The 14,823-nt window shown below is 40.9% G+C and overlaps 2 protein-coding genes across 3 annotated transcripts; both read right to left on the reverse strand.

Annotated features, from left to right (window-relative positions):
- Nucleotides 1-692: 692 nt before the first annotated feature.
- On the reverse strand, nucleotides 693-6,840 carry LOC127257351 (protein NRT1/ PTR FAMILY 5.10-like). 2 transcript variants are annotated; one of them, XM_051283735.1, is made up of 10 exons: nucleotides 6,564-6,840; nucleotides 6,266-6,483; nucleotides 5,691-6,172; nucleotides 4,853-5,601; nucleotides 4,219-4,332; nucleotides 3,922-4,139; nucleotides 3,333-3,835; nucleotides 2,441-3,256; nucleotides 1,919-2,110; nucleotides 693-1,840 (listed from the first exon to the last, which is right to left on the reverse strand). In XM_051283735.1, the coding sequence occupies exons 1-9, from the start codon at nucleotides 6,820-6,822 to the stop codon at nucleotides 2,080-2,082; spliced, it is 3,390 nt and encodes a 1,129-aa protein (XP_051139692.1). In that variant the 5' UTR covers nucleotides 6,823-6,840; the 3' UTR covers nucleotides 693-1,840; nucleotides 1,919-2,079. The 2 variants fall into 2 exon arrangements, with proteins under 2 accessions (XP_051139692.1, XP_051139691.1); XM_051283734.1 differs by lacking the exons at nucleotides 4,853-5,601; nucleotides 5,691-6,172; nucleotides 6,266-6,483; nucleotides 6,564-6,840 and adding an exon at nucleotides 4,538-4,610 and having other exon boundaries at nucleotides 731-1,840; nucleotides 4,219-4,419.
- A 781-nt stretch (nucleotides 6,841-7,621) lies between these two features.
- Nucleotides 7,622-10,328, reverse strand: LOC127256985 (protein NRT1/ PTR FAMILY 5.10-like). Its single transcript, XM_051283229.1, has 4 exons — nucleotides 10,070-10,328; nucleotides 9,759-9,976; nucleotides 8,832-9,385; nucleotides 7,622-8,755 (listed from the first exon to the last, which is right to left on the reverse strand). Exons 1-4 carry the CDS (start codon nucleotides 10,215-10,217, stop codon nucleotides 7,930-7,932), a joined length of 1,746 nt encoding a protein of 581 aa, XP_051139186.1. The 5' UTR covers nucleotides 10,218-10,328; the 3' UTR covers nucleotides 7,622-7,929.
- Nucleotides 10,329-14,823: the final 4,495 nt, after the last annotated feature.

The following is a 14,823-nucleotide window of genomic DNA, read 5'->3' on the forward strand; positions in this document are numbered from 1 at the left end:
CACCAAGATAGAAATGAGATATGAATTTGGACCTTGTGAATTGTTTATTTACCAAAAAAATATTCATCACCTCTTCTCTTCTAATACGCAATCTCATTTATTTACTTTTATGACATTGGCTGGCTGGTGATTACATCATCATCATCATCCCACTATTAATCAAATAAGATATTTAAACCATGGGGATTTACAGAATTAATACTAGTGTATATATACTAATATATTTATTATATTATATACATGAAATTGGCCTCCTAATGATGATAATCAAACACATGGGGACAGCTCAGGTCATACCAACAATACTACACTAATAATAATAATAATCAAATCAAAAGCTAAGGTTGTCCAAGGATATGAAAATAAAGCCGGCAAAGCAAATAAATAAATAAATGCACATTGAATTAATAGAAATTTTAAATTCCAGACATTCATTCTCTCTGTAATGAATCAATCATCAAAACAACATTCCATTCGATTCACCCGCTGTAACCCCTCATTATAAATTTATAATCAATCACCACCTTAATTTAAATTACTTAATTATTGAGTTAACACTTTAATTTGAATACTATACTATAAAACCTTGGGTTTGTCGCCTTTATAAAATTTTGAATTTTAATTTAACTAAACAGAATTGATATTTATATATTAATAATAAGAAAAACACACCATTAATTTAATTTCAAGGCGAGTGAGGTGTCGTGTTGGGTAGGACAAGCGACTAACGTACTCTTCTTCTTATAACGTTACAAGACATGTCACTCTGTCCGAACCGTTGGCCAATTTATCATCTCATTATTATTATTATTATTATTATTTTAATTATACCAAAGTCCATCCAGGAAAGATATACTACAACATATAAAAAACGACATGTGGACGTTTCCTAATCTTACGAGCAATTAAATCACTTTCAGGCAATCAATCCCAACCCCAGAAACAAGAACAAGAACAAGAACAAGAACAAGAAGACGACGATGATGATGATTATTACTACTATTATTGACTCAACGTTACCTTGAGATCTTCTGCACCAACGGATTTCAGTCTCTCCTATTTCTAGTTGCAATGACGAAAACCCTGCCAATGCTCACAAAGGGGTTGATTTCATCGACTTGGATGGTAAATCGATAGGTCCTGGAACAAAGCAAAAACACCAAGTAGAGCAAGACACATAGTGATGCAAGAGATTCCATAACTGAGTCTCCAACTCAGGTTGTCCTGAATGTAGTGCCAACCAATATGCTTGCACTGATGCCAAAATGGCACCAGTTGAAGAACCAGCTTTTTGCTTTGCTCTCCTTTCCATCTTCCTCATCAAACTGGTCAGCACCAAAAGCATGGATAATGGCTTATGTCCTCCTTGGGCTAATGCAAGCATATACAGGGAGACATAGAAGACGATTACATGAAACTGAGGGGCACAACATCTTGTCTTGATCAGAGTGTTGCTGATAGGGACAAGAATCCTAGTGCCTGCCATCCAACGTCGTACAAATGAAGGAAGATAAGGAACATCATCCATCAGCATCACACTACATTTATCATACAAATCCAGAACCAGTTGATTTGAGCAACGCCAACGCCAATCACTGGATGGATCGATAGCCATGGATAGAGCTTCAACGGAAATTCCTGGTTAAAACACTAACCAAGATGAAGAGCAGAGACGAAAGGACTATCACTCTGTATCTGCCCAAATACGAATCAGCGACGAAAGCCCCTACAAGGGGCAAAAACGCCGCCGTGGCGGTGGATTGGCACAACGGCCCCGTCAAATAGTTCACAAGGTTCGAGCTTACGCCGTAATAATTTAACCTATCCGCGATCTCAACACCTAAAATATCAGAAAAAAACGAATTAAAAAAGGAACAAATGCACGGCACTGGATTCTCTTCATGAACGTGGATGATACCTATGATAAAGAAGGCAGATTTCCAGCCGCCTGAGCTTGAACGGACCGAGGGTCGACCATGGAAGTCAACACGCAGTCTGACAACATAGTTCGGCAGTAGAGCCTCGGCGACAGCGACCGAGATCTCACCCTCCGAGACAGACATCGCACTTGCCACTTTGTCACCACCGCAAGACCCATACCTCCGAAACCCTAAAGTATGATAGCAGCATGAAGGAAGAGTGACAGGCAATAAACTAATATTCTTTTCAAAATAGATCCAACAACTGCGTTCATCAATCCAAATATTAGTGGATAAAATGGTTGAGAAAAGATTCTACAAATGATTTGCTGACGGACTGAGTTCAATCTCATGATATCAAAGGCATTGGATAATCCACCATTTTGGTGAAGATTCTTCATATAGTACTATTAAACAAGCAAAGAAGTGCTTACATGAAAGATGATGCATATACGCATGAATGGATGTATACAATCGGAATAAATGTTTTAATCGAATTCGAGGCATTAATTTACAGTTACCCAACAATCTCTTTCTTGTTGTAAACGTAGGTGCTTGCAAAGTATGCAAAAGCAGCCATTGTAGGAGCGCTAAGGCCAGCCAGTAGCCAATAAAAGTAGTCAAGATGTGCCCGATTCAAATTGTCGGAAAACCAGCTGTCTCGCCCATCTCCACCGGTCGCCTTCTCGATCACAGATATCAGAAAGCTGCTCAAGAAGCTGCCTGCGCCAAATATACTAAGATACAAAGCAAGGCCAATGCTTTTCAGCTCATTGGGAATTTGATCATAGAAGAACTCCTGGAGACCAACCATTGTGAATAAATCAGCAATGCCCATGAGCACGTACTGGGGCACCAACCACCATATGCTCATCGGCACTGTTTCCATTGGTTCGTCCACAATCCCATATTTCACCGCCGTTGCAAGGCGCCGCTTCTCAATAAGCGCTGCAGCTACCATTGAAAGAAAGCCAAAAAATATGCCTGTTCCGATTCGCTGGAGCATCGATATGCCTGCAGCTTTCTTGGTTACAGCTCGAGCAATTGGGACCAAAACAAGGTCGTATATGGGAGCGAGGATGACAATGGATAAGCAAATAAAGGCCTGCAGTGAAGCTGCAGGGATTTGAAACCCAGGGGTGATGTATCGTTCCATTGTAGAACCTTGTTTGGTGAACAGAGTCGAACCTTGGGAGTAGACAAGGGCGTATCCTAAGCAACACAGCCATATTGGAACAAATCTAAGAAGAACCTTAGCATCCTCAACGTCTTGTATGCTACATTCATTTGTTTCTTTGTAGGAGCCATCAGGTGCAACCAATGCTTTGTCCAGAAACCTGTTATAAACACATTCGACAATACATGAAACAGCTTCCCTACTAAACATAAATCCAGGCGCTTGGAAGAACTTACTCGAATTTGGTCCCTACATGAGGTTGACTTGGAGCCTTCCAATTTCTTGCAGCTTTCACAAACACCGAACCAATTCTAACAAACGGATTCCTTTCATCATTATTGATACGAAAGCGGTAACTCTTGGAGCCAAGTAGGAAGGTAAACAATGCAAAACACATGAAAATGCAGGGGATCCCAAAGCCAAGCTCCCAACTGAGGTTTTCTTGAATGTAAATCAAAATCAACGTAGCTGCTAATATACCTCCATTCATCGAAAAATACCACCAATTGAAGAATGAGCTCTTGGCCTTACACTCAATTCTGTCATTCTCATCAAACTGATCAGCACCAAAGGCTTGTACACAAGGCTTATGCCCTCCCTGTGCAAAGGCAACCAGATACAAAGAGGAAAAGAAGACGAAGACTTCTGGAAAAGGAGGGGAACATTCTGAGTCAACGCCATTGCAACGGGAAGTATTTGATGAATGAAATGCAGCTGACAGAGTCAAGCAACCAAGACCCTGCAAATTCATGAATCCATTTCAAGAATTGAACAGAAGTCAAATTACCCTTGCCCAAAGAAACAATCCCACGCACCCTTACTCACCAAGACGTAGAGCAGAGAGGCAATGATGATGGTACGGTATCGCCCTAGAAAAGAGTCGGCGACGAAAGCGCCGAGCAGCGGCAGAAGCGTCGATGCTCCGTTCCACACATTGACGTTCTCCGCCGCGGTGGCCATCGACTGCCCCAACGGCCCCGTCAAGTAGCTTATCAAATTCATACTTATTCCGTAATAAGCAAATCTCTCAGCCACTTCAACGCCTACAAAATCACAAACCGAATTGAATCGCGACTTGCAACACAAGCAAGCAGCAATGCAATCACATTAGCAGTACAGTACCTATGATAAAAGAAGCGGATTTCCAGCTGCCGGACTTTGACCGTTCAGATGGGAGGCCATTGAAGTTAACACAGCCCCGCACGACGTCGTCCAGGAACGGAGTTTCAGCGTCCACTTCGCCGTCGCCGGAGACTGCCATTCCCTCCCTCGGTGGTCGATGATGCTCGAAAGTGGACCAGTGACAACTACCGATTCAAGGCGCTGCGTGACGCTAAAGTCAAAACATGTATGTGGATTGGATGGCTTCAATTTAGGAAAAGACGTAACTCGATCACACAATCAAATCTAATCGACTAAAATAATACTCCGCTGCCTATACCTGATGCTGATAGATCCAACTCGTCATTTATTTTGCGCCAATACATTCATGGTCCATTTTTGTGGGCCGAGGTCCCGATTTTGAATTGTTCTATATTAATTTTTCAAAGTTAGAAATAATATTCAAGGTTTTAGAAAGTAACATATAAATAAAATATATCATTATGCGGTATCACCAAAATCTTACAGCAATATCTTGCAAGCAACAGCAAGAAACGATTATTGTGAGACAGACAGGAGACAGGTAGAGAGGGGTGCTAGGTCGTTCTTGAATACGACTTAGCAAAGTAAATGTAGAAAGCAAATGAAAATGCACTGAGTGCAGACAACACCCAGTAAAAGTAATCAAGATGTGCCCTGTTCAGGTTGTCCGAGAACCACCCCCCTTCACCACCATTACTGACCCCCCTGCTCACCTTATCCACAACATACACCAGGAGGCTGCTCAGTAAGCTTCCTACCCCCATAATGCTCATGTCCAGTGCAACACCTATACTCTTCATTTCACTGGGGACTTGATCGTAGAAGAATTGCTCCAGTCCAACCATCGTGAAAACATCACCCAGTCCCGACAGCATGTATTGCGGCGCCAGCCACCACACGCTCATCGGGATCACCGCATCAGGCCTGTCCATAAGCCCGTGTTCGCGTGCCGTAGCAAGGCGCTTCCTCTCTACAACTGCTGCGATCACTATGGATATGAAGGAGAGGCAGAGTCCAATTCCTATTCTTTGGAGCATCGGCAGACCGGATGGCCTTTTGGTTACGGCTTTGGCAATGGGAGCAAGAATGCGATCGTAGATTGGGATAAATACCATCATCGGGGTGATGATCCAAAGCTGAAGGGACGCAGCCGGTAGCTCGTAATTGGATCCGATGCGCCGGTCTAATGTAGCTCCTTGCTTAGTGAAGAGCGTTGACGGCTGCGCAAACACGATGGAGTATCCTAAACATGTGCACCATATAGGGATGAGCTTAAAAACTGCCTTGGCTCGTTCCATAACCTTGCCAAATACCTTTGCTGTATCATCATGGCGGCACAGGAGTAATCCTTTCCTCAAAGACCTAATTAATAAGAACAAAAAAGTGAGATAGGGCAATGCATGCATATATTAATAGAACATGAGCATTACACTAGGCGGCGAGACATTTACTCGAATTCAACTTGTTCCTGAGGCACAAATTGCTGAGCTTCGAGCTCATCAGATGCTGCTGCAATTGCAATTGTGGGCTTTGTAATGAATCGGTAAGTCATAGTTCCGAGCAAGAAAACAATGAGCGCAATACACATGGATAAAGTAGGGATTCCGAAACCGACTTCCCAGCTTAGATACTCTTGAATGGAATTGACAACCAAAAGCACCAACAGAATGCCCAGACAAGTGAACCAGTAGAGCCAGTTGAAGAAAGAGCTTTGTGCTTGCAACTCCTTTTCATCCTCTTTGTCGAACTGGTCGGCCCCGAGAGCAGTTATGCTAGGCTTAAGACCACCTTGAGCAAAGGCAACCAAATACAAAGACACGAAGAAGAATACTGTCCGAAACGAAGGCTGAGAACACGACAGGGACAGATGAGTGCACGCAAATGAGTCCGATGAAGAAGTAAGTGCAGCTGACACTGTCAGGAAACCAAGCCCCTGTTTTCAATGAGAAACGTTTTCAGTTAGTGATGTGACTGCAAATGGAAAAAAGGCAGAAACATTGATTCAATAATTACTGGCACAACTAACCAATATATAAAGCAGAGATGACCAGACAGTTGTCCAGTACCGGCCGAGAAATGAGTCGGCGAGGAAACCACCGAGAATAGGCGTAAGAGAAGCCGTTCCATACCACGCATTCAAATTCGCCGCCGCTGCGGCGGTGGTTTGCCCTAACTCCCCCGTTAAATAGCTCAGCATGTTGGAACTTATTCCGTAGTAAGCAGTTCTCTCAGCCATTTCAACCACTGCAAAAATTCACAGTAACGTAATTGGAATTGGAATTGCAATTGCAATTAATTGACGCTCATAAATTTCATGAGTGTACCTAAGATGAAGAAAGCCGCTCTCCAGCAACCGGATTTGGAGCGGACGGAGGGGCGGCCTTTGAAGTCGAGGGAGGCTGGAACGACATCAGCGTCGAGCAGCGGCATTTCAGCTTCGTTGATATGATGTCGGTTGGGAGGCATGTCGGGTCTTAGATCTGCGGTGCCGGTGCCGGTGCCGGTGCCGTGGCTCTGTTGAGATGATAGGACCGAACGGTTTTGGCATTCACAATAGCGACGCGCAGATTGCATATATAACATTATCAGGTGCTGACGCTACACCAGCACTACTGTTCAAGTTCATGTTCATGTTCAAGTTCTATTGTTCTTATTATTTACTTATTTTGGGCCAAATTTCATCATCATAAGATTTTATTTGATTTGGCGCACTAACTATATATTAAAAACCAATTTACTTGTGATAAATAAGCATCTTTCTTGCTCTTTTTCACCCTCACTTGTTGTCAACGTCAACATATCTAACATTTTTGTTTTGTGAAATTAATAATAATATATCCACAAAAAAATGATGATAAATGCTTTTTGTGGTCATTATTTATTAATATTTTGTTGTAAATCTTGTTGCATAGATTTAGTTTAGTGATGCATATTCGGCAAGGGATAGGCACTCTAGACTTGTTGTTACCGTTTTCAAGCAAACATAATTGTTATATCATAGTGTAGCAATACCAAGTTTGATTTGATTTGATTTGGTATGACAATCAAGTATGCCTGCCTACAATCCAATTTTCCCGGAAGGACAAACAAGATTCAGATTCGAGAAGGTCCGAGTTGAAAAGAAAAGAGTCTCTTCAAATATTTGCAAGTTTGAAATGACATTATGGATGGATAAAAGAGAGTGATACAAGAGGCACTCGCTGTGGTCCAAAGAATCGGAGCAGTTGTTATTAATATAATATTATCATAGGTAACCAAAGTAGTTGACATAAATATCCAGGTAGGTTTTGGCAAGTCCACATAAACCCTTACCGTGTAAGATTCTCCAAATCTACTAGGTACGTTGTGTTTAACATAATCATATTTTTTTTAATAGCCAATAAAAAATAATACTATAATTTATATCACATAAAAATATGTACAAACAAGCACACCCAAGCAACTATAAAAATTCAAGTTCCAGTGCCACAAAAGATCGGCACTTACAATCAAACTTCAATGTCCTATAAGAAAACGTAAAAGTATCTGGTCCTAACATATTACTCCACAATTGTAGAATCCAGGGAGGTCAGCACCAACCAAAAAACCATGGCTGCCACCTTAATTAGAAGAAGAAGAAGATGATGATGATGATAACAGTAGAGTAGTATAAATCAACCAATCCTGTTTAATGGATTGATCAAGAATTAGTCACTGTGTTTCCTTCCCTTTGCGCCTGTAAACATAAAAGTACTTGGCGTAGAAAAGGAAGAGGACAAATCCAGCGGCGCAAATGGCCGTCAGCACCCAATAGAAGTAATCCAGATGAGCCCTGTTAAGGTTGTCGGAGAACCACCCACCCTCGCCGTTCCACCGCGTCGCATTCTGTATGGTCGACACCATGGCGCTGCTCAGCAGGCTCCCCACGCCCAGTATGCTCGCGTACAGCGCCAGCCCGATGCTCTTCAGCTCCGCCGGCACTTCCTCGTAGAAGAACTCCTGCAGCCCCACCATTGCAAACACGTCCGCCACCCCCGACACCACGTACTGCGGCGCCAGCCACCAGAACCCCATCGGCACCACCGCATCCGGCATGTCCGCCATTCCGTGCTCCCGGGCCACCGCCAGCCGCCGCCTCTCCACCACCGCGGCAAACACCATAGAGATTAGAGATAGAGTCAGCCCGACCCCGATCCGCTGCAGCGTCGTGATGCCTGATGGCTTCTTTGTGATCGCCCTGGCCATCGGGACGAACACGCGGTCGTAGATTGGGAGCATTATGGCAATGGAGAGACCCGTGAAGCAATTCTGCAGCGACGCTGCCGGCAGCTGCAACGACGAGAAGATGACGCGGTCCAACGTGGTGGCTTGCTTGGTGAAGAGAGTCGAAGGCTGAGCGTAGACAATGGAGTATCCCAAACAGGCAAACCAGACCGGAATCAGCCGGAGAATACCCTTAGCATCCTCTACATCGTCGACACTGACGGCGCCGTGCTTTTCGTCCTGGTCCGGCGCCAGCAAAGCCTTGTCAAGAAACCTGACAGACAGACAGCATGATCACAAAACGAGCAACAGAGAATTTCAAGGCAATGAGTAAACCAGCATGCACTCACTTGAATTGAGAACCTTGGCGAGGCAGAATTGGCAGTCCATCTTCTTCAACAGAAGCAGGGGAAGGGGCAGGGGAAGCCTTCCAGTTTTTGACTGCCTGGACGAAAACCCGATGGATTCGGAGAAAGGGATTAGTGGTGTTCTTGGCTGATTGGAATCGATAAGTGGGGATTCCGAAGAAGAAGAGGGCGAGGGCAAAGCACATGACGACGGCGGAGATGGCGAAGCCGAGCACCCAACTGACATTGTCCTGAATGTAGTTGACAATGGTGAGAGGCACCAAAATGCCGCCGACGAGGGCGCAGTACCACCAGTTGAAGTAGGAACTTTTTGCGGTGCCCTCGTATTCGTCGGCGTCGTCGAATTGATCGGCCCCGAATGCTTGCACGCAGGGCGTGAATCCTCCTTGCGCCAACGAGACCAAGTATAGCGAGGAGAAGAAGAAGATGAGCACCACCTGGTCTGGATGGCATGCACTAGTGAGGACTCCCACAGGTTGGCATTTTGAGGGATCGTATGTGTTGAGCGAAGCCGACACCACCAACAGCGTAAGCCCCTGCAATCAGATCAGATCAGATCAGATCGATCAATCCCATATGTGTTTAATAAGTCAATTGACAATTGACATTGTTCTTGGAACAATAAACTTGTAGCTACTAAAACACGACTATTACAATATCGTGTGTTGGCTATTGTGTCAATTTTTTTATTCCTGCTTAACCGACCTTACTTTATCATATTCGCATCTCTCCTTTAGAAAAGGGTAAAAGAGCCATCTGTCCATTAACTATTTGGTAAACAATTACTGCAGCCAGATCAAAGATAGATATACCGTATACGTGTCTAAAGCGAGATACAAAAAAAATACTCCATGCGATAATATCGATATCTGCAATAACATGTAGTAAAAAATAAAAAATCAAACTTACCGAAACGTAAAGCACACACGAAGCAATAATCATCCGGAAGCGGCCGGTGAAGGAGTCGGCCAACAGTGCTCCGACGACCGGCAAAAGCGACGACACTCCGAACCACGCGTTCATCATGGCCGCCGCCGTCGCCGTCGGCTGCCCCAACTTCCCCGTCAAATAGCTCACCAGATTCCCACTCACTCCGAAGTAGGAAAATCTCTCCGCCACTCCAACTCCTACGAACAAACCATCCAAACACACGCGCGATTAATTGAATCCAGAATCAATATCTAATCACCCGATCCAAACGATCGAATTCGAATTCATACCTATAACGAAAGGAGACGACTTCCAGCACCCGGACTTGGAGCGGACGGAAGGCCGGCCCTTATAGTCCACAGATCCCGAAACGACGTCGTGGCAATCGAGAAGCGGCGCCTCCGCCTCTCCGGTTCCGGCGACTTCATAGATAGTCATATAGCTACTCTCTCTGTTCCGTTGCTTTCCGTCTCAATATCGACACTTGTGTTTTCTTTGTTATTTCGCCACTCGACTGATTATTTTCTGTCGTAGATGGCATGGCAATTTATTGGCGGCTGCACCCCACCCTCCCCCACCCCATCCTGCTGGTCACCTAAATATTTTAGTATTATATATAAAAATAAAGTGGATTTTTAAATAATGTAGAAGTTTAAATTCAATGAATTTAAGACGTGAAAGTTATCCTTAGGGACTTACCAATTTTTGACCTGATTAATTTATTTAAGTCTACTTAATTATAAAAAGCAAACCTAGAGAAAGAAGAGTAAAACAAACGTGTATACACACCCATCAAATAGTCTTTGTATTTCTTTATACTATTACTTATTGTACTCGATTACCCAGCCGTCCAAAACCATGACATACTAAACAGTATTTTCTTTTTTTATTCCATTATTTTATTTTAGTATTAAAGTGGGGAAACATTGCATTGCATCCTTGGAACTCGATAACGTAGCCCTAATTAATTATACTTGATTTTGACTGTGGGGGAAAAAATTGCAACTGTTCCTCCTTTGCTGCTGGTGATGAAACATCAATTTGCGCGTATGCAGCAGACCTACGGTCACGGATGGGCCGATCAGTTAATGGGTGATCGCAGCCGTTGAAGAGAAAATAGTTGTTTTGCTATTTATAGGATGGATATTCAGTTGGATCTGATCAACCAATCAAAACAATAGTATAGCAGTAGTAAGTTGGCGGGCACACAAAACTAGTCACTTAGCTGTTTCGGTTTTGCACAGGATTCGATGATATTAAAATCTAAATATTCATATAAATAAAATTTGATATAATATTAAAATTTAGGGAAAGTTGGATCAAAATTTCTGTCAGACAAATATACTCCCAATTCAGTTTTTATTAGAAATTAGTTAGTTTGCAGTCCCTACTTTATGAATTAGGTTTGTTATAGCTCCCTCAATCACCGTTATATACGCAACATGTACTCGAAATAAGTTGATCAATACTTCAAATTTTGTAATATATACCTATATTACTTCCCGCTCTACCTCTATTGTAACCTTATATACTTCTAGTTAGAAATCGCATACCTTTTCATTTTGTGAATTTAAAAAAACAATTAATTCACGATTTAATAAGGGTAAAGGCAGAAAACCTCTCATAACTCCCCTCACACCGATTTTAAACCCTTTTTCTTCAATCTCTAGGCAAACCGATGCTCTTGAACCTCCGACAATTAAGTAACAACCGATTCGGTGAAAAAATGTGAAGAAAACAGCCGACCGCTCCCATCCCAAGATAAGCTCGAAGAAGTAAGTGCCAGGTTGGACCTTTTTTAAGTTTTGATTTGTTGACCTTGATATTATACCGTAGTTCGTTCGATTATTTGAGGTGTAAGTCTTGGTCCCGTATTTGTATGCATTGGTTTGGTGTTGAGAAGCCCTAAGTGATCGGTGTAGTTTTATTTGTTAATCGGATTTGAAATCGTTCGTATATTTGCCCAGACATACCAAGTTGAGTGTTTTATTTTGGCACCGATTTTGGATTATTTTATTTATTTAATTTGTGATTTTTGTTAATTTTGTAGATATACATTTTGTTTAGTTATCCGAAGTTGCATATTTTAGTTTTTTTTTATTGTTCGAGTAATGTGAACTGGTGGTATTTATTTACAAACCGGGGAAAGAATACAAATAGGTTATCATCCGATTTGCAGTACCATGTTTTCATAACGAGGTGGAGAAAATGAATAAATGCATATTGGATGAACATATTAGAGCCATTAAAATGACTCAATTCGGCCATTTTCTGGACTGCCCAAAGATAAGGTTGTAGTGGCACCGCCTGCTTGCCTTGATTAATAACTTTAGCCCGGAGCCCACGTCATTCAACATCGGAGCTGACATTATGGAAACAACATGATATTATTTTTACCATTTGTTCCCACATGTTAGCATCACCAGATAGCTCATTCCATTACCAACATGCTTGCAGAATACATATATATACATGTAATATTAACGTATATAACTTTATAATAGCAATGTAGTTGTATGGGATGTGGAAATTTGGTGTTTAGTTGTGCTATATAGGTAATGGTTGTACTTAGCAACAACAACGGGTTTTAATCAGCTATTAGAATTCCAAATGATTACTCAATAATAAAATTCAAATACCATGGAAATAACATGATATTATATTTATCATTCGTCCTTACAGAGTTGCATTATCACATACCTCAGTATATTATTAATATACCTGCAGAATATATTTATAAACCTCTACTATTTCATTATATACTTGTGTAATAGAGTTACATACCACTTACTACAATAAAATATACCAGCAGATCCAACCGGTTATATCCTATTGACGCATAAAGTAATTATATTACACCCATTGAATAACGTTACATGCTTTGTAATCACGCTATTGAAAAATATGGGATAAGTTGTTGAATGTAAATGTATCATGCCCAAACCTTTCCACCAAGTATATATGCCCTGGTAACTTGTGTTTCAGAAACCGACCGTTCTTTGTTTGAAACATTCAATTATTGTCGGTAATCAGGGATGAATGTATCATTATAGTATTCCCGTGAATCCCAGAAATCTACGTAATGAATAAACAATACATATTTACCGTAGATGACTGAACAAGTCATAAAGGACTTAGTTAAACTATGTTGGTTGTTACTTGTACATGCTTTATTATCTTGCCATTGAAAAGTGTGGGCATGTGTTGTCGAATGTAAATGTACTATGCCCAAATTTTTCCATTGGGGTTGGGAGAAGAAGTACTCACACCGAGTTCGTGAATTGGCCCTTCCATAAAAGGATCAACTGCAATCAAACACATTCATGGATACTTGCTACTACACAGATAATACCTAAGAAACCATTATTTATACCTTAAATATCGGTGTTTGTACCCGGAGCACATACTAACATACCTGCATCAAATACCGATATGCCCTAGCGCAGATCTTACGTACCGATAAAGTTGGTATCACATGCTTCAATATCGGGTATATATACCCTGGTAACTTGTGCTTAGGTAACCAACCATTTTCGGTTCAAAATATTCACTTATTGTTGGTAATCAGGGATGAATTCATTGTAATAGTATTTCTATAACACTCTGAATTATATAAAGAGATAAACAACATATTTACTATAGATGACTAAACAAGTAAAAAATGACTTAATTATATTGTATGATGTATGTAGAATTATACTCTAACCTCCACTTGTAGATGGCTAAACAAGTTATAAATGACTAAGTTAAACTATATTGGTTGTTAGAATACATAATTTATGTCACGAATTGAAAATCTTTAGACTCATTACATAGCAATCTACATCGTAGAACACAACAATATTCAAGTGAACACGCTATTCGTAATCTACTATTAGGACTTCAAGTGTTTTTTGCGTAATAGGACAAACACATCTTGTCTAAAATATTTTGACCCATGACATAATAATCCAAACTACTGCACACTTATAAACTCAATATCAATTAGCCAGAAACATTTCAAAGAAGTATAACTTAGTTTAGCTGGTAAGTACTTCAGCATGGCTCCGATGTACCCCCTATTGATTTTAATGTACCAGTACCAATTCTTATCAAATTATGTACCCGGGCTCTGCTTTCATGTAAATAAAAAATATAACATTATGACATAGGTGGGTAATTGTGTACCTACATATTTTAAATGAATGCCCAAAGTGTATGAAACGGTAATCAACACATATTTACTATAGATTGTTAAACAAGTAATAAGTGACTAGGGTAAGTTATGTTGATTGTTACTCATATATCACTGTTCCTATGGATTGATTGGTTATTTAGACCTATTACCTAGTAATACACACCGTAGCACACAAAACAATCTTTGGTCTATAAAAGTAGAGAGAGGAAGTACTCTCACCGAGTTCGCGCATTGGACCCTCTGCATGGGATTGACTAAAATAAACTACATTTGAAGATACCTGGTACTATAAATCTAAAGCCTATGATATCATTATTTATATCTCTTATATTGAGGTTTATACTCGGCTCACATGATTACATACCAGAATCATAAATGTAGATACCCTATATAAGATATTACGTACCTACAATAACAATCAAATATACTTCAGTTACGATTATATATGCTCTGGTAACCTATAGCGGGAGAACATGCATTTTTGCTTAAAATATTCACTAAATGATAGTAACCATGAATGAATTCAACCATGGTAGTATTTCTCGTAACACCCCAAAGTGTATAGAAAGATAAACAATACATATTTACTATTAATGGTTAAGCAAATCATAAATAATTAGTTAATTTGTATGATAATATTCCAACCTTCACTTGTAAATGACTAAACAAGTCATGAGTAAGTAAATTAAATTATGTTGGTTGTTAGTATAAATGACTGATGTCATAAATTGAAATTCATTAGACTTATTATGATTAATCCACATTGTTTTATACACAACAGCATTGGGTGAGGAACATACTTGCATAGCGCATGACTCAACTAGATAGGCAAATGTTCCAGAGCGGGCCTTCCATACCCCCAAACTC

The sequence above is a fragment of the Andrographis paniculata genome, unplaced genomic scaffold (assembly GCF_009805555.1).
Source record: "Andrographis paniculata isolate CXL003 unplaced genomic scaffold, ASM980555v1 Contig57END, whole genome shotgun sequence".
In the NCBI taxonomy this organism is placed as follows: Eukaryota; Viridiplantae; Streptophyta; class Magnoliopsida; order Lamiales; family Acanthaceae; genus Andrographis; species Andrographis paniculata.

Excerpts from the sequence above, each read along its gene's own strand:
- LOC127257351 (XM_051283735.1), bottom strand. The coding sequence starts at position 6,822 with ATGTTATATATGCAATCTGCGCGTCGCTATTGTGAATGCCAAAACCGT. Across the intron at positions 5,602-5,690 it reads CAGGAACAAGTTGAATTCGA|GTCTTTGAGGAAAGGATTAC; the intron begins GTAAATGTCTCG and ends CTTATTAATTAG. Across the intron at positions 3,257-3,332 it reads CATGTAGGGACCAAATTCGA|GTTTCTGGACAAAGCATTGG; the intron begins GTAAGTTCTTCC and ends TGTTTATAACAG.
- LOC127256985 (XM_051283229.1), bottom strand. The coding sequence starts at position 10,217 with ATGACTATCTATGAAGTCGCCGGAACCGGAGAGGCGGAGGCGCCGCTT. Across the intron at positions 9,386-9,758 it reads CGTGTGTGCTTTACGTTTCG|GGGCTTACGCTGTTGGTGGT; the intron begins GTAAGTTTGATT and ends ATCTGATTGCAG. Across the intron at positions 8,756-8,831 it reads CGCCAAGGTTCTCAATTCAA|GTTTCTTGACAAGGCTTTGC; the intron begins GTGAGTGCATGC and ends TCTGTCTGTCAG.